Source organism: Eublepharis macularius, chromosome 2 (genome assembly GCF_028583425.1).
Source record: "Eublepharis macularius isolate TG4126 chromosome 2, MPM_Emac_v1.0, whole genome shotgun sequence".
Lineage (NCBI taxonomy): Eukaryota > Metazoa > Chordata > Lepidosauria > Squamata > Eublepharidae > Eublepharis > Eublepharis macularius.
Genome location: NC_072791.1, coordinates 141,524,706 through 141,548,278, shown reverse-complemented (window position 1 = coordinate 141,548,278; position 23,573 = coordinate 141,524,706). Strand labels below are relative to the sequence as shown.

The 23,573-nt window shown below is 42.0% G+C and overlaps 1 protein-coding gene across 1 annotated transcript in view; it reads left to right on the top strand.

Moving 5' to 3' along the window:
* The window catches only part of LOC129323476 (sodium/hydrogen exchanger 10-like), a 430,138-nt gene extending 409,975 nt beyond the window's left edge, over positions 1-20,163 (top strand). The window contains exons 22-26 of the mRNA XM_054970016.1: positions 2,568-2,705; positions 15,253-15,438; positions 17,357-17,477; positions 19,362-19,442; positions 19,793-20,163. Of these exons, the coding sequence (XP_054825991.1) occupies positions 2,568-2,705; positions 15,253-15,438; positions 17,357-17,477; positions 19,362-19,442; positions 19,793-20,163 (897 nt within the window). The remainder of the gene's footprint in view (positions 1-2,567; positions 2,706-15,252; positions 15,439-17,356; positions 17,478-19,361; positions 19,443-19,792) is intronic.
* The last annotated feature ends 3,410 nt before the right edge of the window (positions 20,164-23,573 follow it).

Sequence of the window (23,573 nt, the reverse complement as noted above, 5' to 3'; positions counted from 1 at the left end):
GACAGAATATAGCAGACAGATCCCTGGTTCTTTATAGCAAGACACAGGTCCTTGGTTAAATGACTTTTATTCAGAAATCAGATCTTTTCCATATTCAGGTCCAAAGGTCTACTTAGGAGTAAAGGTAAGCAACTAAGTAGTTCTAGTAGAAGTTTGACAAGATGGCAACATGGGAAAAACACATCCCTTTTCTACTCGACTTTCCTTCCCCCTCCCAATGCCCAAACAATTCATTGTTGTTTTTTCTGTGTGAGAACATTGTGCATATTTGTGCTATCATGCCACGGAGAGAGAAGACATATCATAGGCCAGAAGAAAGGTTCAAAGTTGAAAACAGACAGCCACCTGGGAACATTTGAGAATCCACTAGAACACTAGCAACAGGAAATGGAGTTACACCAGGCTTCCAATAACTGGCAACTAAGCATCTAAACAGCAAAATTAATATTGGCATGGATGAATGGGCACAGTCAAACATGACGAACGTGGGCATTCCACTAGTAGACTTAGTAAAGCGGCCACTTGGTTGATGCCTTCCACCTTTATCAGACATTATGCCATTGACGTAGACTCCAGAAGGGATGCTGCAGTAGGCAAAGCAGTCCTGAAGAATCTCTTAGGATGAAGAGCTACATGCCCACTTCCTGGGTAAGTTAGCTCACTAATCTACCATGTGAGACTGCACAGAAGACACAATGATGAAAACAGGTTTGCACCTACCTGTAGCTGTTGTTCATTGAGTGTTTTTCTGTGCAGGCACACATCCCTCCTTTCCCCACCATGTGCTCTTTAAATATGCTAATTTCTCCTTCTTCACCAGCCATTTGGTGAACTGAGGGAGGGACCCACTAACTCCACCTTTTATTGCCATGCCCACTGAAAAATGCATGTGAAAAGGCTGGGCAAGGGTCTTATGCCTTTGGGAGCTTTGATATGTCCACGGCTGGCCTGTGCATGCACAGTTCCCATGTGTGCCTGCACAGAAGAACACTCGATGAACAACAGTTACAGGTAGGTGCAACCATGGCCAATTCCACACGGCTTACCTGAAGCCGGGACGTTGTGCTATGTTGCGGATCATGCCGGGGAAAACGCGAAATATCACGTTTTCTCACGCAAGTTTTGCATGACGTCACGCCAAACTCGTGCGAGAAAACGCGTTATTTCGCGTTTTTCCTGGCATGATCCGCAACGTAGCACAATGTCCCGGCTTCAGGTAAGCCATGTGGAATTGGCCCCTGTTTTCTTGCTGATGCGGCTTCTTAAGTTTACCAAATACATTCAGTAAACTACACTTTGGTATTGCCAAATCGCTTTGGCAGTACTGGATCGGGTTCAGTAATACCAATTTTTACCAAATCAGGTAAAATTTGGTATTTTTTACTGAACTCCGAACCCGAATCACACATCTCTAGTTTGAACATGTAAAGTGGCTCATAGACAATTTGTTTTCTTTTTTTAATTTTAAAAATTTTTCTAAACAACAAAGGAGATACAGAAAAAAAGATAAGGAAAAACAGAAATACTCATTACACTGAGGGAAAATTAAGATACCCTTTACACAGATTATCTAGAGCATGATCACTATACATCATTTGAATATTATGTTCAAGCCCACAACATCCATTCTCAGAGACATTTCCTCTCTCTTCCACTGTGTCTTGCTATTAAACCAAAAATATTATTATAAAGTATTTAACAATATTTACCGCTATACCCCTTCCACCTCCAAATCAATAGCTCAGAACACACCATGATTTATACATTTCATTACTATACTAAAATGCACCAAACTATACTAACTACACTAAACTAACCGAGTTAAATAATATAAGTTTCCATTTCAGAAAATCTAAGGCTTATAATAAACAATATTTCAATAACCTCTGTCAATCTGAGCTCCTATTCAAATTTACTTTATTTACATTATTTATTTCTATCTTTTATTTCTCATCTCTATCTACAGTAGGCAACGTAATTTTCTCATTTGTTTTCAAATTCTCTGATCGGTCTTCTATTTATACAATTTGTTTATCTTGCCATTGCCATATATACTGTCATTTTAACTTTCCAGTTTTCTTTAGTTGGGCATTCTTCATCTTTCCATTTACTTGCCATTACTACCCTTGCTGCTGTTAGCATGTAGTTCAAAGATTCATATAGTATTTTCTCAATATTATCTTTGCATAGTCCCTGGTTTCATTGCAAAGTCTGTTTTTAAGATCTTTTAAATCTTTGCATGAATTTCTTTCCAATTTTTTTGTTTTTTTGCACGCCCACCGCATGTGATAAAAGGTGTCTTCTACTTCTTTACACTTCCAACATAACCCACAATTCATTTTCAAGACTTACTATAAAATGATAGTAACAATATTAGTCTCTTTTTGAAGAAATGTATATTTTAAATTAAATATGTGCATCTGTGTTACACAGAATAGTATCTTCTCTTTAATTCTCATATATGACATAGTGAACTCTATTCAACTGAAAATGTTTGGAAATGTATCAACATATTTGCTCGAAAAGATAGTAATAGTTAGAATTTCTCATGAATTTATTTTTTCCAGACATGTTTTATCTCTATAGAGGATTTGTTTGAATCTTTTGATAAATTTTTGGAATATCCATCTTTAGAATATAACATATGGCTGAAACTTTCTCTTGATGTTGCTCTCAAAACTTTCAAGGAAAACCTTCCTTATGAGGTAAGTGTGTATGCCTGCTCCTATGTATAATAATGTACCTGTACTGTCTGGAACATTTTTCAATAAATCTACTGCAATCTGTTTGTGCAACATTCTAGGACTCATTCAATGGAAAAATCATTTACAAATGTTATCAAACAATACAATTTCAGTGTTCAGTGCAGTGTTTAAAATATTTTACCCCAAATACCTCAAGTGCATCAAAAGAAGAATGAGACTGGCATATTTATATAAAAGGGTTAACAGCTATTATGCTTTGATCCATTCTTCATTATTATCTTGGAGGATAGTACTGCCCTTAAAGATATTCACATTTCATGGTACAGGCCTAGCATTCCTGAGCATAAGTATCACATTAAATAAACCATGTGCACTAGACAACCATCTCCTTAAACTCAGTTTGGAACTGGGTTCAGTAAACCAAGTTACCTTACTGGAAAAAAAATCCAAAAACCTGGTCCCCCCACCATCGAAATTTAAATCTCAGAAGGTCCATGGCACTCCTGGTAACATTATTGGAACTACTGATTTTCCACATTGCCTATTCACTCCAACTACACTTACCTAGCTACTTTTGCTGGTGATATGGCAAGTGGATGAGGTTACATGTCTTGTACCCATGCCCCTTAGTAAGATCCAGTCTTGACTACTGGAATACACTCTGTGTGGAGCTGACTATGAAAGTGGTTCAGCAACTTCAGCATGACCAAAATGCAGCTGCTAAGTGCCTTACAGGCTTTTGTCAGAGTGACCAAATCAAGCAAATTTTATACCATCTATACTAGCTTCCAGTCCATTGTTGGGCCCAATACAAGATGCTGGTGTCAAACTGCACTTAACAGCAGATTTCTGAAGTGCAGCAAAATCAGAGAGCTGGGAGGGGAAGGGTTAATTATTCCCTAGAATGGAGAACATGAGTGACAGGCTGATCCTTCTTCTCTGATTAGTCAGTTAGAACCAGGCTGAAGGCAATCAGGTGGTTTCTGACAGGATTTGGAGTCGGGAAGTATGACAAGAAAGGTTAGACAAGTTCAACTTTAGAGGGAAGAGAAAAAAGATTAATTCCTGCCCAGTTTCGAAGGGGGTTGGCTCTGAGGTGGACCCAACCTGAGTATGTTGTTTTAGACTTCTCAGGAGATAGAAATACCCTCTAGTTTCAGGAAAGAAGCAAGTTAGGTGCACAAAGAAAATGAATAATTCTAGAAAACCTGAACTGTCATAGGAAACTTCCTGAAAAAACATTGTTGCTGTAACTAAATTCTTCAGTAAAACACCTCTCACTGTTAGGAACCAAGAATATATGAAAATAAGCTTCAAGGATACTATTTTGTCTGTTAAACAAATTGTATTCTGTAATACCAACAAAATTTTACCTCCATACTTCTGTCCCTGACTACACCAACTCAATCCCTGCCTGTTAAATAAAGTTATCAATTCTTTTTGAATGTTCAACAGTCTCTAATGCCATAAGCACAAAAGGAAGAAGGCTCCTGCTTTTCCCCATCATGTTCCTGGGCTGGGCTAAAAGCCATAATTATATCTGCTTGTCACAGTTGGACAAACAAACTTTCTAAAGCACAAATATTAACATGCTACTTGGGGCTGCTCAAAGCAGGGAAACTGAATTTTGGTGGGAAAATCTGCCTCACAACAGGGAGAGTGAAGGTGGGGGGGTCCATCATAGCTGGCTTTAATCTTTAAAGCCTTAAATGGCATTGTTCCAGAGTACCCGAAGGACTGCTTCCATCCATAACAACCAAGCCAATGCTTGAGGTTAGCTCTGGAGGTCACTTGTGGGAACCAGCCATAGCTACTTGCCACAGCTGAAGTAGGAACAGTTGACAGGTAAGTGGGATTAGGGAAGAGGTAATCAGGAGAAGGAGAAGGTAAAAAAAGAGAAATTCTTTTCCAGTATGAATATGTAATTAGAGGTGTGTACTGAAAAAAATTCCGTTTCTGTTTTGGATCAGGGATTTCTGAAGAAACCATGTAGCTTTATTGGATTTTTCTGAATATTGCTGGCTTCAATCTAATCTGCTTGGGTTTTTTTTCATTATCATGAGTCTTGGCCCCATTCTTTGCAATGAGGACTTCCAGACTCTTTGGGCCAGCTGGTTTTGCACTTAATGGCCCAACATTACACAGTTCTCCCTCTAAATCACGGATCTACTAAGTTTTTCCTTACACACACAACAACAGACCTGGAAGGAGGTAAATGTCAGTGGGTACACACTATGGTAGGAAACTGGCAGGCAAAGGGGTACCAGGGCAGTGGCAGCATTAAAAACAGTCTTGCTTTATTTTCACTTTTTGCTTTTTCTACAATGCTAATAAATTATTATCTATGCATCCTACTGTTGCCTGTTGGTGCCATGTTTCCTTGTGCTGTGCAGTTTTATCCCTGCAATGAGGAGGTGAAGTTATCTGCTGCATGGGAGAAGTTTCAGCGGCCTGCCTCCAACCTGATATCCCAGCAGTAAAGTTATCTGCTGCGTGGGAGCAGACTAAGCAACCCAGTTCTGTATCCTCAGTTCTGATCTCTGAGCTGCCTCAACACCAGTCCTGATTGCCAGTTCTATCAATATCTTCTGAGCTGCTTGCTAAGAAGGCAAAGGTGAAACCGAAGTATAAGAAGGCAAAGGTGAAACCGAAGTATACTACGGCACCGAAAGGCATCTAAGGCCCCCTCTGCCACCTCACCTCAATCAACACTGGCTAGAGGGAAGAAAGACATGGCCCCCGTTCCACCATGGACTCCTTCTCTGTCTAATGGTCACAGGTTTCACTCAGGGGATGAGAGTTCCAAACTGGATCAGCTGATGGCCTTTCTGTTGGTTCTGGAACAATTCCCACCTGCTTCGTCAGTTCCGATGTTTCCTTCACAGGCTGCAGCAAGTTGGTCTACTTTGCCATCTCAGTCAGCTCCTTCTGCTATGAATCCCTTTGTATATCCACTGTTTATCCCCTCCATTCCTCAGCCGGTTCCAGCCTTGGCTCCAGGATCTTCTTTTTCAGCCATTCCACTGGCTTTAGCAGCATAGAAGGTTTTGTTTGACACCATGCAATGGCATTGGTTCTGGGAATGCCCTCGTCAACTCAATCCTTTCCATACCGACGCTGTCTTCGGTTTTGATGCCCCCTATTCAACAGGAATGCATGCTTTAATTTCAACTCTGAAAAGGACGAAGTAGCATCCAAGTTTGACCAGGCATCTGAGATGATCTCGGAGCCTATTCCAGATGAAATAGTAGAGGGCTCTATTTCTGCTTCCCCCATAGAGGACTATAGAATGTTCTCTGAGCAGATGCTAAAAATGGCTCAGGCTCTTTAATCAGATGCTTCCTCAGCTAATCCAAAACCCAAGAACAAGGTTCTTCAATCACTGTATTCCAATGCTCCTGCAAATATCACCTTCCCAATTCTTTGGGAAGGACTTTGTTGATTTAGCCAATACTGTGTGGGAGAAACCTTCTTCGAAGTCGGCCACATTGCAAAAGGTGGAGAATTTTTATAAGGTCAAACAGGAGGACTGTCCATGCCTTTTCATTCACCCTTACCCATCTTCCATGACTGCAGAAGAGGTCCAGTCCCGATACAAACTGGGACACAATTCTGCACCTCCAGATAGAGAGGGTAGGAAATTAGACACAATAAGTCGCAAATCCTATTTTTCTGTGGCTCTAATGTTTCAGATCATCAACTATCAGGCGATTATGAGTTCATATAATCTTTTCTTGTGGGAGACGGTGGCTACCTACATGGAATCTTTACTTGAGGATCACCGTTCCTTGGCCAATGTTCTCCAAATGGAAGCCTTGAAGTTGTCCAAACAGATGATGACAGCAACAAAGCATACTGCAAAAACTGCTTGAGCTATGGCTTCCGGCATCACATTACACAGACATTCCTGGCTCAGGTTGACAGCCTTGCTGCATGACACCAAGGGAAAGATCGAGGATTTTCCCTTCAAGGGTTCTCAGTTATTCTCCACAAAAACAGATGAGGCTCTGATGCAGATTAAGAAAAATTGTCAAACTGCCAAATATGTGGGAGTTTTGGCCCCTTCTAACCACCACCACCAACAGCAATATACACAGCGTCCCACTGCATCTTCCTCACAACAGTACCTGCAATACTATTCCTCCAGGTATTTTTAGCACCTTTTTCAGCAACAAAGGCTTTTCCTGCTTCTCAACCACCTTCCAGGAAGCGTTCCTACATGCAGAAATCAAAGTAATCTCAGGGTCACTAACCTCATGCCCCATGCTTCACTTTGAAGTCTTTGTTTTGACCAACTGCCCTTGTTCCAGCCTCAAAGTTGCAGTTCAGGGACAGCTTGGTTTCTCTCATCTCCAGTTGGAGAGCCATCACGAATCCTGGGTCCTGTCTATAGTTCAGTATGGCTATTGTCTTTGTTTTTTGGAACTTCCACAGCTGGCCTGTCCACTATCAACCACTGTCTCCTGCCCTTCTGAACTGTAAGTGGCTCTTGATGATCTTTTAGAGAAAGGGGCTATTGAGACTATTGCTGCCTCTGATATTTCCCAGGGGGTTTATTCAAAGTATTTTCTGGTTCAGAAAAAAGATGGGAGCTTCGGGCCTATCCTAGACCACCGTGCTCATAATTCTTTTTTTCCTGTTTGAGAAGTTTCATATGTTGAGGTCAACTACTGTTCTTTTACTATTAAAATTAAATTCATGGTTTGCTGTATTAGATTAAAGAGATGCGTATTTTTACATTTCTGTCCACCCTGACCCCCACAAGTATCTGTGGTTCAAATGTGATTCCACTTATTATCAATATACTGACCTTCCCTTTGGGTAATCGTCTGCCCCAAAGGTCTTTACCAAGTGTATGGTGGTGACGGTAGCATACCTTATTGCTCAGGGCTGCACCGTGTATCCTTACCTTGATTTTTTTTTTGTTAGAAAATTTTTATTGGTGAGTATACTTTTCAAATTCAATACATACATTCCCTCAATATCTAATTAACCCTATCCCCCACCCTTTTCCTCCCCCCTCTCTATCGACTTCCAACAGCTTTCCAACCCTTACCCCCTCTTATTACTTGATAATTCCCTTAGTCTAAGCACATTCTATTTTTTTTTCAGGTATTCTATCATATATATCAAATGTCCTCTCAATATAACATACTTCTATCAATTATACTATCAAATATTCTATCAGTATAATATACATCTATCAATTATACTATCAATATAGTATAAATCTTATACCCCTCAATATAGCAGACCAGTATAATATAATATAATATAATATAATATAATATAATATAATATAATATAATATAATATAATATAATATAATATAATATAATATAATATAATATATAACAAAAGTCTTAATTTAAACATAGTCTATTTCTTTTAAACATATTCTATCAAATATACTATTGTCATTATAATATGTATTAACACCCCTACTGTGCGCCCTGCCACCAATGTGGCACCGCACACAGCACCATACTGCACATTCATTATATAATATACAATCTGATCTACCAACATAATAGTATATATAGTATGCCCCATCAGTATATTTATTTAACTATTCCCTTATTCATATACTCTGAGAAAGGTATTACTTATCGTAACCTCCCTATCTTATTCTTTAAAAAATCAGTTCTAAATTTCACCCCTCTTCTGCTATATTATAATCCAAGCTTAGATTAAAAATAGATATAAATTCTTAATGGTAAAGTCACTTCTCTCTTCTGTTTAAAATGTCTTATTTCAAAAGTTCTCAAACTGCCACAATTCTCCTTTCACATCCCATTTTTTTTCCAAAAATTGTTTCAGTTTCGCCCAGTCCGCCAAATACTGTCCCGGATCCAGGTCTTTAAGTTTTCTTGTCATTTTATCCATCTCTGCCATGTACAGCAATTTGTAAATCCAGTCCTCTACAGTAGGTACTTCTTGCACTTTCCATTTCTGCGCATACAGTAATCTTGCTGCAGCTGTCATATAAAATAACAATGTTCTATTTTGCACTGGAACATTCTCCATTCCCAAGTTTAGTAGCAGCAGTTCTGGGTTCTTATTTATTTGGGTTTGTAACACCTCATTAATTACTTCTATTATATCTCCCCAGTACTGCTTTGCTACTTCACAAGTCCACCACATATGGTATAATGATCCTTCGTGCTTTTTGCATTTCCAGCACTTATCTGACATTTTAGCGTTCCCCAGCGCAATTTTCTTCGGTGTTAGGTACCATCTGTATATCATCTTGTATACATTTTCTTTAATATTCGTACACGTAATCTTAATTGTATTCTTCCACAAGTGCTCCCATGCCTCCATTGCTATTTCTTTATGAAAATTTATTGCCCACTTCACCATCTGTACTTTCACAGTTTCATCCTCAGTGTACCATTTTAGAAGTATCTTATAGATCTTTGAGATTTGTTTCTTGCCTTCTTGTAGCATTACTTCTTCCAATTCTGTATTTTCCATTCTTATTCCTCCCCTTGAACAGTCCGATTTGTAAAGATCCCTTATCTGTCTGTATTGAAACCAACTATAGCAAGGAGACAATTCTTCTTGTGACTTTATTCTTAATGTTGAATATTGTATTTGTGTTATCTCCTTGTAAGTTAAACGTTGGTGTTCGTTCTCGACAGTTCTCGGGTCTATTACTTCATACGGGACCACCCACGAGGGGATTTGATCTTCCAGATACATATTTCTTCCAAATTGTGAAGAGGCTTCTTCTAATATAATGATGCAGAAACAGAGAGTCCGCTTTTATTTTATCGTACCATAGGTATGCATGCCATCCAAATATTTTCTTATAACCTTCCAATGCCAGAAGCTTGCGATTTTTCAACGTTATCCAATCCTTTATCCATGTCAAACAAATTGCTTCATAATACAGTCTTAAGTTGGGCAGTTGCAAGCCACCTCTTTCTTTCGCATCCTGTAACACTTTCATTTTAACACGTGGTTTCTTGCCTGCCCACACAAAATTCGAAATTTTTCTTTGCCATTTTTCAAATTGTTTAGAGTCTTGGATAATCGGAATCGTTTGTAACAGAAACATCACACGAGGTAGAACATTCATTTTTATTGTCGCGATTCTGCCCAGCCATGATAAATTCAACTTGTTCCACTTTATCAAATCTCTCTCTATTTGTATCCACAACTACTCATAGTTGTTCTTAAATAAGTCTATATTTTTTGCAGTTAGTTCAATTCCCAAATATTTTACTTTGTTTGTTACCTCACAGTTCGTTAATTCCATCAGTTCTTGTTGTTTCTGTTTGGTCATATTTTTGCATAGTATCTTCGACTTCTTTTTATTTACAAAAAAACCAGCCAGATCTCCAAATTCCTTTATCTTCTTTATTACCTTTGGCATATTGTCAATTGGATCCTCTACAATCAACATTATGTCATCCGCAAATGCTCTGACCTTGTAGGTAAACTCTCTTATCTTTATGCCTCGGATTGTGTCGTCCTCTCGTATCTGAATCAATATCTCCACAATCAATATGAACAGCAATGGAGACAATGGGCAGCCTTGCCTTGTGCCTTTGCTTATTTTCAGTTTTTTTGTCAAATCGTCATTCACTACAATCGCTGCACTTTGGTCTTTATAAATTCCTTGTATCCTTACCTTGATGACTGGCTTTTCACTTTCAGATTCTAAGGCCCATCTTGGATCTGACTGACACCTAACCTTGCACATGTCCAACTCAGGTCTTATTGGACATAGTAATTGGGAAAAGTCTCCTCTTTATCCAACAATTGCATCTAATTTATATGTGGTACTATCAACTCTACAGCTGCTAGGCCCCCTTTTACCAAAGGACAGGACAATAGCTTTACGCTCCTTATCCTCCTATTTTCTTTTTAATAGGTTTCAGCCAGCCCTTCTGATTCAGTAGCTCCTAGGCCTTATGGCCCCTGTAACTTTGGTGGTCCCATACACATGGCTTCACATGAGACCACTCCAGAATTGGTTTCTCAAGAGATTTATCCCTACTATTCAGTCTCAGTGTCTCCACTTGTCCTTTCCCAGATCTGTCCTTGGACTGGTGGAAATTCCCCTTTAATTTGATGTTGGGAGTGCCGTTTGGATTCTTAAGTCTAAAGGTGGCTGTAACACTGATGCCTCCCTAACAGGGTTGGGTAATTGCTGTGAGGAGCTCTCTGTTCAAGGATCTTGGTCATCCTCTGAGAACAGACTACATATTAATGTATTGGAGCTTTGGGCCATCTGTTATATCCTTGCTTATTTTGCAGATCTCGTGAGAGGCAAGACTGTTCCAGTGTGCATGGACAACACCACAGCTATGTATTACCTGAACAAGCAGGGTGGAATGGTGTCCCTTCTTCTCTGTACTGAGGCAATATGAGATATGGGAATGGGCTATTGCCAACAAGGTGTTGTTACATGCCACCCACATAGCTGGAAACAACAACTCATAGACAGATGTCCTCAGCAGGATGGTCCACAGCCATCATGAATGGTCCATAGCAGACAAATACATCTGTCCAATTTTCCATCTCTGGGGAATGCCAGCAGTGGACCACCATGGCTGAGAATGCCAAAGCACTGGTCTTTTGCTTCATGGCTGGCAGCGACCCTCAGTCACTGGGAAATGCATTTCAGATTCCATGGACAGGAGCTTACTTCTTTGCTTTCCCAACAACTCCACTCATAGCTCAAGTCCTGGGCAGGATCAGATTGCATGGCACCCACTGCATTTTGGTGACACCATTTTGGCCTCGCCAAGTGTGGTTCTCCCCTCTAGTAGCTATATCAAGGAATTAGTTTGTGCAATTTCAGAAGGTCCTGACCTCCTGCACAAGGGTCCAGTGCTGCACCACAGTGTCAACAGGTTCAAACTAACAGCATGGCACATTAGGCCCTTCTATTGATCTTCTTTGAGGAGGTCACATAGGTCATTCTAAATGCTCATAAACCCTCCGCAAAAGTATCTTATGCTTACAAGTGGGAGTGTTTTTCTGCATGGGTTCTGCATAAGGATCCCTCACTTTCACCCCCCACCCCCCACCACCACTCACCTGGCCAGCAGGGGAGAAGGGTGCGGGAATGGGGCTCCCAGGCATGCTCCCAAGGGTGATGTGACGATGTCACTCCTGGGAGTGATGTTATTGCGTCGCCTCGACAGCACTCACATGCTTTCCAGTAGGCCAAGTTGGGACCGAAACAGACTGAATTGGGCCCATTCGAGGCCCAAATTGGCCCATTGCGAAGTGCGCGCATGGTCCTGCACCTGTTCAGTGATGTCACCCAGAAGTGACATCATTGTGTGGGCGTGGGGCTGCACAAGCAAAGCCTGCTGTAAAGATTTGCCAAGAAACTCTCAAAAAGACTCCACTGTATTAGTAAAGCACTTTACTGAAAAGCTTCCAGTATCAAGATTAGACATGGACATGAACAGGGGAAAAAAACCCAACACCCTGTTCGTCGTTTGGTGCCATCCACGAACATGAACTGTTCCCGGACATGTTCATTGTTCATGGGAGCCAGAACCACCCCCACCCCCCACTTAGCCCCCCCTCCCCTCAAACCCACTTACCTGGCCCTTTAAACTATCAGCTGGCAGGCAGCAGGGGGGGATTCCTCACTGTCCTCTGAAGACCCCCCAAGTTTCAAAGAGATTGCAACTCAGGAAAGGCATGATCCATGGGTCTCCCTGTTGGCTGTCATTTTCTCTTCACAGTGGCAAAAATGGGACTCTCTGCTGGAAGTACTTTGAAGGGTTAAAGCCAGAAGGAAAGCCAGAAGGAGTTCAGACAGAGTTCAGTCCCTCCCTCCCTCCGGTTGCCAAGGGGATTGATTGCAGCAGGCAGCAGGCACCAGACTGTCTGGCTTGCTGAACGGCTGCCGAAGGCAACAAACAAGCTTTTAACGACCACCTGTTCATTTAGGATGGGGCCTCATGAACAGCTTGCTCACGAACAGCAGATTGGGCTGTTTGTGGGTTTTCTGTTCGTAATGCTGTTCGTGCCCATGTCTAATCAAGATCCTACTCCATCTTTGTCAGGAATGACACTCACATGCAAGCATTAAACATATATAGGTTCTAAAGTGCAGGCAAATTCTAAGATCCTCCCCCCCATAATCCAATTGTCAGTTAGCTCAGATGGAAAACATCTAAACAGGAAAACAGCAGGACTGATGTATGGGATGTTCAAGGATGTAGCATCTGGGCAAGCACTTTTCCCAAGCTAAGGGGAGGGGCCATGGTACCATTCAGGGAGTCAGACAGATAACAGCAGGAACAAATGCTTCCTTTGCATATTTTCACAAGCGAGTAACCCTTGCAGTTCATTAGAAGAATAGCAATTAACCAATAGCATAACATTAGGCATATAATCATGATAGCATGGCTGGATATGGCAGGTGATGCTAGCACCTGACATCTGTGCAACAGAAGCATGCTGGGGCCACAGGAGCCACAGGAACATGCTAGGGCCACAGGCATGGTAAGCACCAGGTCCCCAGCTTCCCCTTGGGACAGTAAGGGGACCTGGAAACTCCAGTTCTGCAAATGGGATTGTGCTCTTTTTCCTGTCCCTTGCTTGTTATTTTTGAGTATTTATTGGTTCTTAGGGCCACCAGCCTTTTGTCCATGTCTATTTGGACCCATTTAGTGGCCATTTTGGCCTTCCGTGGTCCGACCAATGGGAAAACTCTTTTTTCCATGCTCTCTCCAAGAGTTTCCTTAAGGGACTCCTTAACTTAACTTATATCCCTCTTGGCCAACCGTAGTACCTCAGTGGGATTTGTTATTAGTGTCATCCTGTTTGACGTTACCTCCTTTTGAGCCTCTGGGCTCCTGCTCACTGCTCTTGTTGTCCTTCAAGACCTATTTCCTTGTAGCAATTATGTCCTCCAGGCATGTTTGAGAACTTGCCGCCCTTATGACAGGTTCCCCTTTCACTCAGTTTTTCCTCCAATGGTTGTTCTAAGACTTAGTTTCCTTATTCCAATTATCTCAGGATATTTCCTTGCTTGCTTGCTTTCCCAACCCTACTGATAATGCTGAACGCATCCTTCATAACTTGGATGTCTGTGGGGCATTATTGTTTTACTTAAAGAGAACGCACAGTTTTCGCAAGTCATCAGCTTTATTTGTCTGTTTTTCTGGTTCTCTAAAAGGGTTTAATATATCACCCCAGACTTTGTCTCATTGAATTATTTCTGTAATTACTGTATTGCCATCACGCTGCAGTCCAATGTCCTTTTCCTTTGAGGGCTCATTCTATGAGGGATCAAGCATTTTTAGCTGCCTTCTCCAGAAGTGTCTCACTTTCTGACATTTGTGCAGCTGCCACCTGGTCCTCTGCTGATGTATTTGTCCAACATTAATCTATGGACATAAATGTGAGACAAGAGACTTCCGCAGGATGAGCAGTCCTTCATTCTATATTTACTTAGAGACTCACTCCCACCTCCTGGGTGAGTAGCTTGCTATTCTCCCAGTGTGGGAGTGTACAGAAGATGGATGATGAAAACAGGGTGGCACTTACCTGTGACTGTTGACATCTTCTGTGCAGGCACACATTCCCTCCCTCCTGCCCCACAGTGAGCTCTCTTATTTAATTTATATGCTTATGTGGTTCAGGAGAACTGAGGGAAGCAGGCACCTTTCCCTCACCGCATGTGACCATTTTGGTGGGAAACTGCTGGGGAGGGGCACTTAGTTAGTTAGTTAGTTAGTTAGTTAGTTAGTTAGTTAGTTAGTTAGTTAGTTAGTTAGTTAGTTAGTTAGTTAGTTAGTTAGTTAGTTAGTTAGTTAGTTAGTTAGTTAGTTAGTTAGTTAGAAAAATCTCTCCATGGCTGGCCTGTACAGACCCAATGCGTGCCTGCATAGAAGATGTCAATGAACTACAGTTACAGGTAAGTGCAACCCTCTTTTTCAATAGCATCAGTGCTAAAAGCTAGAAATAAGGTTAAAAGTTGTGGTGCTGAGATATCTGAGTAGGGCAACAGTAGAATAACTGGGAGGAGGAGCACTCTAAGCTCTAGGTGATACAAGGATGCAAGGATTGCAGATCTTTCCCACATTCTGTCCACTCAACAGTCCTTTCTGGCCTCAGAAAAGTGTATTACTGGGGTCACTGGACCCACATGGACTAATGGCCATGCAGACTGGGAGGCTGCCATAGGGAGGGGGAAGGAGTGACACTGATAAAGAGGCAGAAAGTGTGATTCCATCTCCTTCCCCCTCCCCTTGGCAGCCTCCCAATCAGCATGGGTCCTTCAACCTGGGAATAGAGTTTCCTGGGGTCAGAAACAACTACTGGGTGGAGGTGAAAGTGGGAAAGAATAATGAACATGATCACCTTCCATTAGCAAATTGCAGGATCCAACTCTGTATGTGGCATTCCACAATACTCCCAGTGAATATAACATAATTAAATAAAATTTAAATATCAGGTCTCCTACACACATATGGTTTTACATCTGGTAAACTACTAAATTTATATCACATTACAATAATTATAAATTATTATATAACTCAGCTTTTATGGTTATGTATTCTAGGACTGGTTGTATAAGATGTGTGGGCATCTTTCTAACATGTATGTGCTAGATGTTCCCAATCACACCAAACATGACATTTATGATGGAACTATGGAATATGTCATTCTTGTACATGGAACAGTCCAAGACTGTCAGCTACTACAGCTTTTCTGTGCACCCTGCATTTTACCTAAAACCTGCCACCAGGTAAGTGGATTTTTAAAATAACATGTCCATAATATAGCTTTAGTACTAGAGAAGGGGAGCAAACACCCTGAAACGAACACAAATACACAAATAAAATAAAAGATGGGAAAGAAAAAAAGAATTAAAAGTTTTTTAAGAGTACATGAGCTCTCCTACATTTTCACCAACAAGCATCTTTAACACCAACATTGGAGGTTTGAAAAATACTCCCCCCTCCATCCAAACCATGAAGTGGTTTGGACAACAAACATAGCTTAAATAATGATCTTGTATTACTATAACCTGTGACATCATAGATACTTTCTAATGGATGCCTGTAGCACATATACATTCACACAGTACACACCATGACAGTAGAGGAGGTAATTGAAGTACAGAGGAGGGAGGGAGCCATACCCAACTAGAGTCATGTACACACTGAAACAGGCTTCTGCATGTATATCCCTAGCTGGATGGGTTACAACATATCCAACAATTGGGCTGCCATATTTTGAACCAGGTGAGTTTCTGGTTGTCTTCAAACGGCAGCCCAATCCCCAAGTATGGATCAGCTTGGTCAGATTGACTGAGTCTAAAACAGGAGAGAGTTGATGAAGCAGGTGCAGATTATAGAAGGCACTCTTTGTCACCACGCTAACCTGTTCTTTAAACAGCAAAGCTGGGTTCATGAGCACCCCAAAGTTTTAATCTGCTCTGCAAAAATCAACTCCACTCCATCCAAGACAAGTGGATCCCATTCCTTTAAAACATCAGTCTTCCCAAACAGCATCACCTCTGTCTTGTTTAGATCCAGCTTGTTCTGCTTTAGCAACTTAATCATAGCTATGAAGTACTTGTTTAGAGTTGAGACAGATACATCTGGAGGCTTCGATAATGAAATATAGAGCTGGGTGTCATCTGCATATTGATGACAACCAAGCCCGAAGCTCCAAACAATCACATTCAGTGGCATTTATATAGATATTAAAGATCATGGGTGAGAAAACAGAACCTTGTGGCATTCTACAGGAGAAATCCTATCTAACTTATTTTGCTTCTCCAGTGGAGATTCTATGTCTGATAAGACAAAAAAGACCAAACTCACCAAAGGGCTACATCCTTTATTTCAATTCCATATTCCAACCAATGGATAAGAATGGAGTGGTCAACTGTATTAAAGACTAATGATAGATCTAAAAGTATCAACAGAGATTCTGGTCCCTAGTCCAACTTTAAATGAAAATTGTCTTCCAGTGCTACTAAAAGCCATCTTTGTTCCAAACTCAGGTCTAAAGTAAGATTGAATGGGGTCAAGGGCATATGTGTCATCCAAGAACCCATGAAGCTGTTCCACTGCTGCATGCTGTATCATCTTCCTCAGAAAAGTTAAACTGGAGACTCAGAAAATAATATACTCCTATTCACAATGTCCATTTCAAGTCTCACTATGAATGGAATTCTGAGGACAATTAACTAGTTAGCATATCTAAGAATTCTAAGTAGTTGATTAAAACTTACAGATGTTACAAATCCTTCCCATTCCTTGCCCCCGTCTATGGCATTCGGATATCTCTAAAAAGGGATTCAGTAAACTTTTGGGCAAGTGGTAAAATGGAGCTGAGGTGCATTTTTGGTGTCTGACAATGTCCTATGTGTTGAATAATGTGCATATTGACATTTGTAGTTCAGCAAAAGTCTATATATAACAGATGGCTCTTTGTCAGATAAGAAAAAATAGCCTTCTCAGGTACTCCACCCAATTTCTAATATGCCATATCTTTTGCCTGTAACTAAATAAGGATGTTGGCTAAAAAAAGATCTCCAATAGTGATGAATAAAGCAACTATAATCCCCTTGTGGTACAGTCTAATCAATATTAGATATGGAACCCTAGCTGAATGAAATATTGTGAATAACTATTACTATGATAATATTCTAGGTACAGGGTACTGCAGCAACATCAAAACTGTTTATTTTACGAACAATAGAACCTATGAAGAGGAAGGACACTGGAAAATTCAGCAGCATTTGCCAAATTCATACAGGTGCTCGGAGGCAGGGTAAGAGAAAGCGTGCAAACCTCTACTATAGTATTACCAAAAATGCAAAGTTCTAGTGAACAGCTTAGAAATAAGATGCTAGAATTAAGCCACAGAAAAAAAATATTAGGACCAAGCAACTGTTACCTGCCTTCCTGTACTTGCCCTTTTTCCTTGTCAACTATTCTTCATTGACAGGCTTTAACTGTGACCACTATTAGCATCAGTTTTTATTCTGCAGGTATCATGGTGATTCCTTTTTGGGATTTTGAATCCAATTCCATATGCCCTTGATCCCTTTACAGTTTGCAGAGGGAACATTATTTCTTCTGCTCATAACATATCTGATTGTCAAGCAGACTTGTCTTCATCATTTAGAGGAGAGGATTTTAGGGTACATACACAGGGTCTGATCTGAAGTAGTTTTTTTTTAAGAGTGATGCATGGTGATAGGAAGTGGCAGAATCTCAAAAGAGCTTGCAAAACTAGATAGCAGGATGAAAGAAACATGGAAACCCCTTTCATGTCTATTACAAGTTTTCTGTAGCAGAAATATGGTGGTGGTGGAAAGTGCTGTCAAGTCATAGCTGACTTATGGTGACCCTCTGCTGTGGTTTTCAAGGCAAGAGACTAATAGACGTGGTTTGCCATTGTCTGCATACTGACCCTGGTCTTCCTTAGAGGTGTCTTATCCAATTACTAACCAAGGCTGACCTTGCTTAGCTTCCATGATCAGATTTGCCTGGACTATCCATGTCAGGGCAGCAAAAATATACCAAGAATTTTAAAAAATCGATTTTGTTCTTCTATCACTTTAAAGACTTCAGATATTTTAATATGAAAAACAGAGATTCAGAAATCAATCTAATAGTTGTTTCCATTCATTTCAATGGTAAATTCTTTGGTTGTGCTTCTCATGCAAGCAATTTGCATGAGAAAGTAACCCTGTTATATAGGCAATTACAATTAATGCATGCAGCTCTGATGTGGTATACAATTTTTCCCACCCATTTTAGATATCCTTGAGTAAAGATGGTGGAGACTTGTTTATTTTAGAAAAATGAAGAGCACAGGCAATAGAAACAGAACCCTCCCCTTTGCTTATTCACTGTATTCCATTTCTTACAGTATTTTTCTTCCAGTCCAGTTGATTTCCTGTTATCTGGAAATATGCTTCAGCCAAGGGAGGACAGCAAGGTTCAGGCTGGGGTGTGGGATGTTGTTAGGTTAGTTTCCCTAACCCATGTGCTCCACTTTTGTTCATGATTAGATCCCCCAGTTCTAAGAACAAGTGCCGATAAAAAGAGCCAGTCTGCTCCGGAGAGTCAATCCATGGTTCCACCTCAGTACCAATTGGAACCTCCGTTTAAAAAGGCAAAGCTTAACTCTAAGTATGCCGAGAACAGTCTACTTCAATCACAAAAGAGAAAATGGTCCTCCTTTAAGGTTCCAGCCGTGCCAGGTGCACCCAGTCCTCCCGTGGTTCCAACGACTCCCTCTCAAACTCCTATACATCATTTGGTATTGGTGCCATCTCTATCAGAAGGTGAGATCCCAGAGAATATGATGTTGATGGCTTTCTCCATTACCTCCTTCTCCGCTCCGAGCTGCAGAACAGCAAAAGAGGTCTTTGTATCTGTCTGAAGAGGATAATTGTGTGGAACTGGCTTTACACCATGGACACCAATGATTCCACTACTCTCCCTACAACTCCCCATACCATTAATGAGCCTATGGGTTTGAGGGGGTCTCCTAACCTATACTCACCATCTTACAATTTCTTCAATGAGGAAGATGTCTATCTACCAGTTTGAACTAAACTGAGACATAGTAAGGCTAATGTCACTTTGGTTACTGAGAATACTGACGCATCGGTTCCAACCTTGAACCTTACCGAACGTTCAGACAACGACTCTGATGATGAGTCTGATATTGCATCAGAACCTTCTCCAGAGTTCTTAACAGAAGACTCTGCTGTGTCCCCGAGTGAGATCTCCACCTATATAATAATAATAATAACAACAACAACATTCAATTTATATACCGCCCTTCAGGACAACTTAATGCCCACTCAGAGCGGTTTACAAAGTGTTATTATTACCCCACAACAATCACCCTGTGAGGTGGGTGGGGCTGAGAGAGCTCCAGAGAACTGTGACTCGCCCAAGGTCACCCAGCTGGCTTCGTGGAGGAGTGGGGAATCAAACCCGGCTCTCCAGATTAGAGTCCCACGCTCTTAACCACTACACCAAACTGGGTCTCTGAACAATTAGTTCAAATGGTGAGGTCTTTGGAGATTGAAGTGACCTGTTCTGCTCTGACCTCTTTGGATCCAGTATTCGAAGTCCTCCATTCTGAAATTTCTGGGCTGGTAGTTTTCCTGATCATGCAAGTCATGTTGGATGTCACCAAGGACGTGTGGTCCAGACCAGCCTCTACTCTGGCAACATCCAAGAAACTGGACAACATGTACAAGATGAGACAGGAAGGGTCAGGCTCCCCTTTCACTCAACCTCCAGCGAACACCATTGCGACCAAGGCCCTTCAAAAGAGCATGGGCCATTCGGCTTCAATAGACGAGGGCAGGTGTCAAGATGATGGCAGCATCTTGCCATACCCATATCTGGGCGGGCGGGGGGGGGAGCTGGAGGTTGTACTGTTATGTTTAGCTGTTGCAGCTGTGGTATTCACCTCTCCCAGGATGTGAATTCTGTCTAAAGTTATCTCTCTTAGACTAGGCTGGTTCCTAGCCACTGGGAAAGAAACTTGAACTCTGTGTCCTCCCTTGTGCAGATAGTGGGCCAGCCTCTGGAGGGAGGGGGGGAACGTTAGCCTGTGAATGATATATGCTTATGAAATGTGATTATGCTTCATTCCTGACAATTGTTCTTCATAAGATCATGATACTGGAACTTTCCAATAAAGCTTTTCTAAACTGGGGGAGTCTTTTGGGAAGATTCTTGGCAGATCCTTACAGGAGCGACTGCTGCGGATGAAGTGTAACAGCTCAGGGCCCAGTAGGGGAGATGAGATGTGACATGCACACATTCATGAGGAATATTCAAGAGGCACTGCAAGTGGCCGTACAGCTAGAGCAGCCGGGGTATTCGGCCAGCCAGTAACCGGTCATCCCTCCCCCCGAAGGGCAGGTGCTGGTGGGACTGCCTGCACAAACCACTTGCCCAGGCCTGGCACCTCTGCCCCAGCTGCGGTGGGGCCAGAGGAAATTAGAAGCCCTCTTTGAAGGAGACCCAGAGGAGTTAGGGTACTTCCTAGCGCAAGCGGTAGAATTCCTGAGAGAGTGGGGAGCGACTTTCTCTGATGAAGCTAGCCAGGTGAGGTATCTGGGGTCCTAGTTGGGGGGAGAAGCAGCGAAGTGGTACGTGACTCTCTACTCCGTGCAAGCCCCGGAGCTTGGTAGTGTGAGAGCGTTTATGCATGCCTTGCAAGCGCAGTACGAAATTCCCATGGGAGGGGAAAGAGCAAGAACTAGGCTAAAGTGCATGCGGCAGAGGAAGCGGCCGGTGCATGAGTATGCAGCCAAATTTAGAGCATATGCTACCAAGGTGCCCACCTGGACTGAATCAGTGAAGGTAGAATTCTTTCATCCTGGCTTAAACCCAGACTTAGTAGCTAAAGCAATGGTCCAGAATGATCCACAAACCCTGCTGGGCTGGATCCAGTTGGCTTGTGAGATTGAGAACCAGAGGAGAGCAGGAAGCTGGACATTCTGGGCAGGAAAGTTTGTGCCTCCTCAACTCTGAACTTTAGAACTGGCAACTATGAGGCCATTATGGTGAGGTACCCATTCTTCTTGTGGGAGAAGATTGGCCCATATCTAAGTCTGATTCCAGACAATAAACAGGCTGGCAAGAATTCTTCAGGGAGACACTCTTAGGCTCTCTAAACAGCATATCAACTCTGCCAGGCACATTGGGGATTGTACTGCAAGAGCTATGGCTTCTGCAATAGTAATTCAAAGGCATGTGTGGCTTAGAACCACTGCTTTGGCCCCTCATCACAGAGTGGAAGACCTCCCCTTTGAGGAGACTGATCTCTTCTCCTTGACCACCTTCGAGGCCCTTAAAAAGATTAAGGATGATAAGGTCACAGCTCAGTCTTTACGCATTATGCCCATTCCCCCTTACAAGCAGAGATTTTTCACAAGGCCCTATCCACCTTACAATGTCAAATACAGTCTGTTCCAATCTCAACAGATGCGATCTCTGCCACGGGGTTCCCATCAGTCATCCTCCTCTTCAGTTCCAAACCAACCTAGCCTGAGGTATTTTTGAGCTAAATCAAAGGATGGTTCCAGATCTCCAAGGGATAAGTCCACTGCCAATAAACAGGGTTTTTGACACCAAGCTGTCCCTGTCTATGCCTGCCAGCCATTCTCTTCCTCTACAAACTTGGAAGTCGATTACCCAAGAGGAATGAATGATGCCATTACAGCTACTGTCTAGAATTCAAGACAACGCCTCCCAACATTCCTCCTTCATCCAATCCTTCTCCTCCTGCTGCTTTATTATTAGAGGAAGTGCAGTCTTTGCTGCAAAAGCAGGCCAAGGAACCGGTTCCATCCGACTGTTCCAGAGGAATTTTCTCCCATTACTTCATTGTGGACAAAAAATCAGGAGGTTCCCATCCCAATCTAGACTTGCATGTTCTAAATAAGTTTATAGTTCCAAAGAAGTTCAGAATGTTATCTTTGAAAGCTGTTTTGCCCCTGTTGGGAAGTTATGTTTGGTACTTTCATGTACCAATAAATGTTCATTACAGAAAGTTTCTCCATTTCCAGTGTGGATCTGAAAGGTACCAATACAAGGTTCTTCCTTTCAGCCTCTCTTCAGCTCCCCATGTGTTGACAAGGGTCATGACTGTGGCGGTCAGCCACCTCAGGGAGAAAGGGTGCAGCATATTCCCCTACCTCGACGACTGGCTCTTGGTGGCAAAATAAATAAATGAAATAAATAAATAAAAACAAAAGAAGCCCTGTCCCAACACAGGCTTTGGTTCTATCAGTCCTTCAGCAGTTGGGCTTGAGGGTCAATGTAAAGAAATCATCTCTGATTCCCAGCCAAAAAGTAATGGTTGTAGGAGCAGTTTTGGATTCCACACTGGCCCTCACTCTTCCTACTCCAGCAAGGGTAGGGAAATTTCTTTTCACCCTAAACAAGGACTTTGTATGCAGGCACCAAAGTGCAAAGCAAATTCAAAAGTTGTTAGGTTTTATGGCTTCTCTTACTCTAAGTTCCGTTTGCCAGACTAAGATTTTGTCCCCTACAGGTTTGTCAGTGTTTTACCTGCAACACTAGAACCCATACAAGCGGTTCTCAGTTCTGAGGATCATACACAGATCCTTGAGATGGTGGACCAACGCTCATAATTTGTCCATGAGGACACTCTTCAGGTCACTTCCCATCCAAATACATAGATGCTTCCCTATTAGGTTGGGGGGGGGCATGCTCAGGGACTACTCAGGTAAACGAGTTTGGACGCACCAAGAAGCATCCATGCTTCTGGAACTCAGAGAAGTATGGTACGGTATGCTCTGAAAGATATGGTTTGCCTAGTGGAAGGCCAGAATGTCCAAATATACACAGACAACACAACTGCTATGCATTACTTGAACAGGCAAGGGGGCACAGCCTCCCTGACCCTTTCCCAGGAATCCTCACAGATTCGGGAATGGGCTATCCTACATCAAGTATCCCTATAGGCTATACATATAGCAGGTAAGAACAATGGGGGCCTCATTAAGCCAATTCTTCTCAGAATTACAAACGGTCCATTCACATGGACTTTCTTCATCCTGTTTTTGCAATGTTGGGATATCCCTCCATAGACGTGTTTGCCACAGATGTCAACAAGAGATTAACAATGAAAACAGGGTTGCACCTACCTGTAACTTTTTTTCAAGTGTTCTTCGGTGCAGGCACACATCCCTCCCTCTCTCCTTCCCTGCTGTGTGCTTTTTATTGCTATATATGCATATGATTATTCCTTCTTCACCGGCAGCTTAGAGAACTGAGGGAGGGAGCCACTTGCCCTGCCTTTTATAGTCACTCTGGGGAGAAAAACATGGGAAAAGGCTAGGCAAGTGTCTTGTGCCTT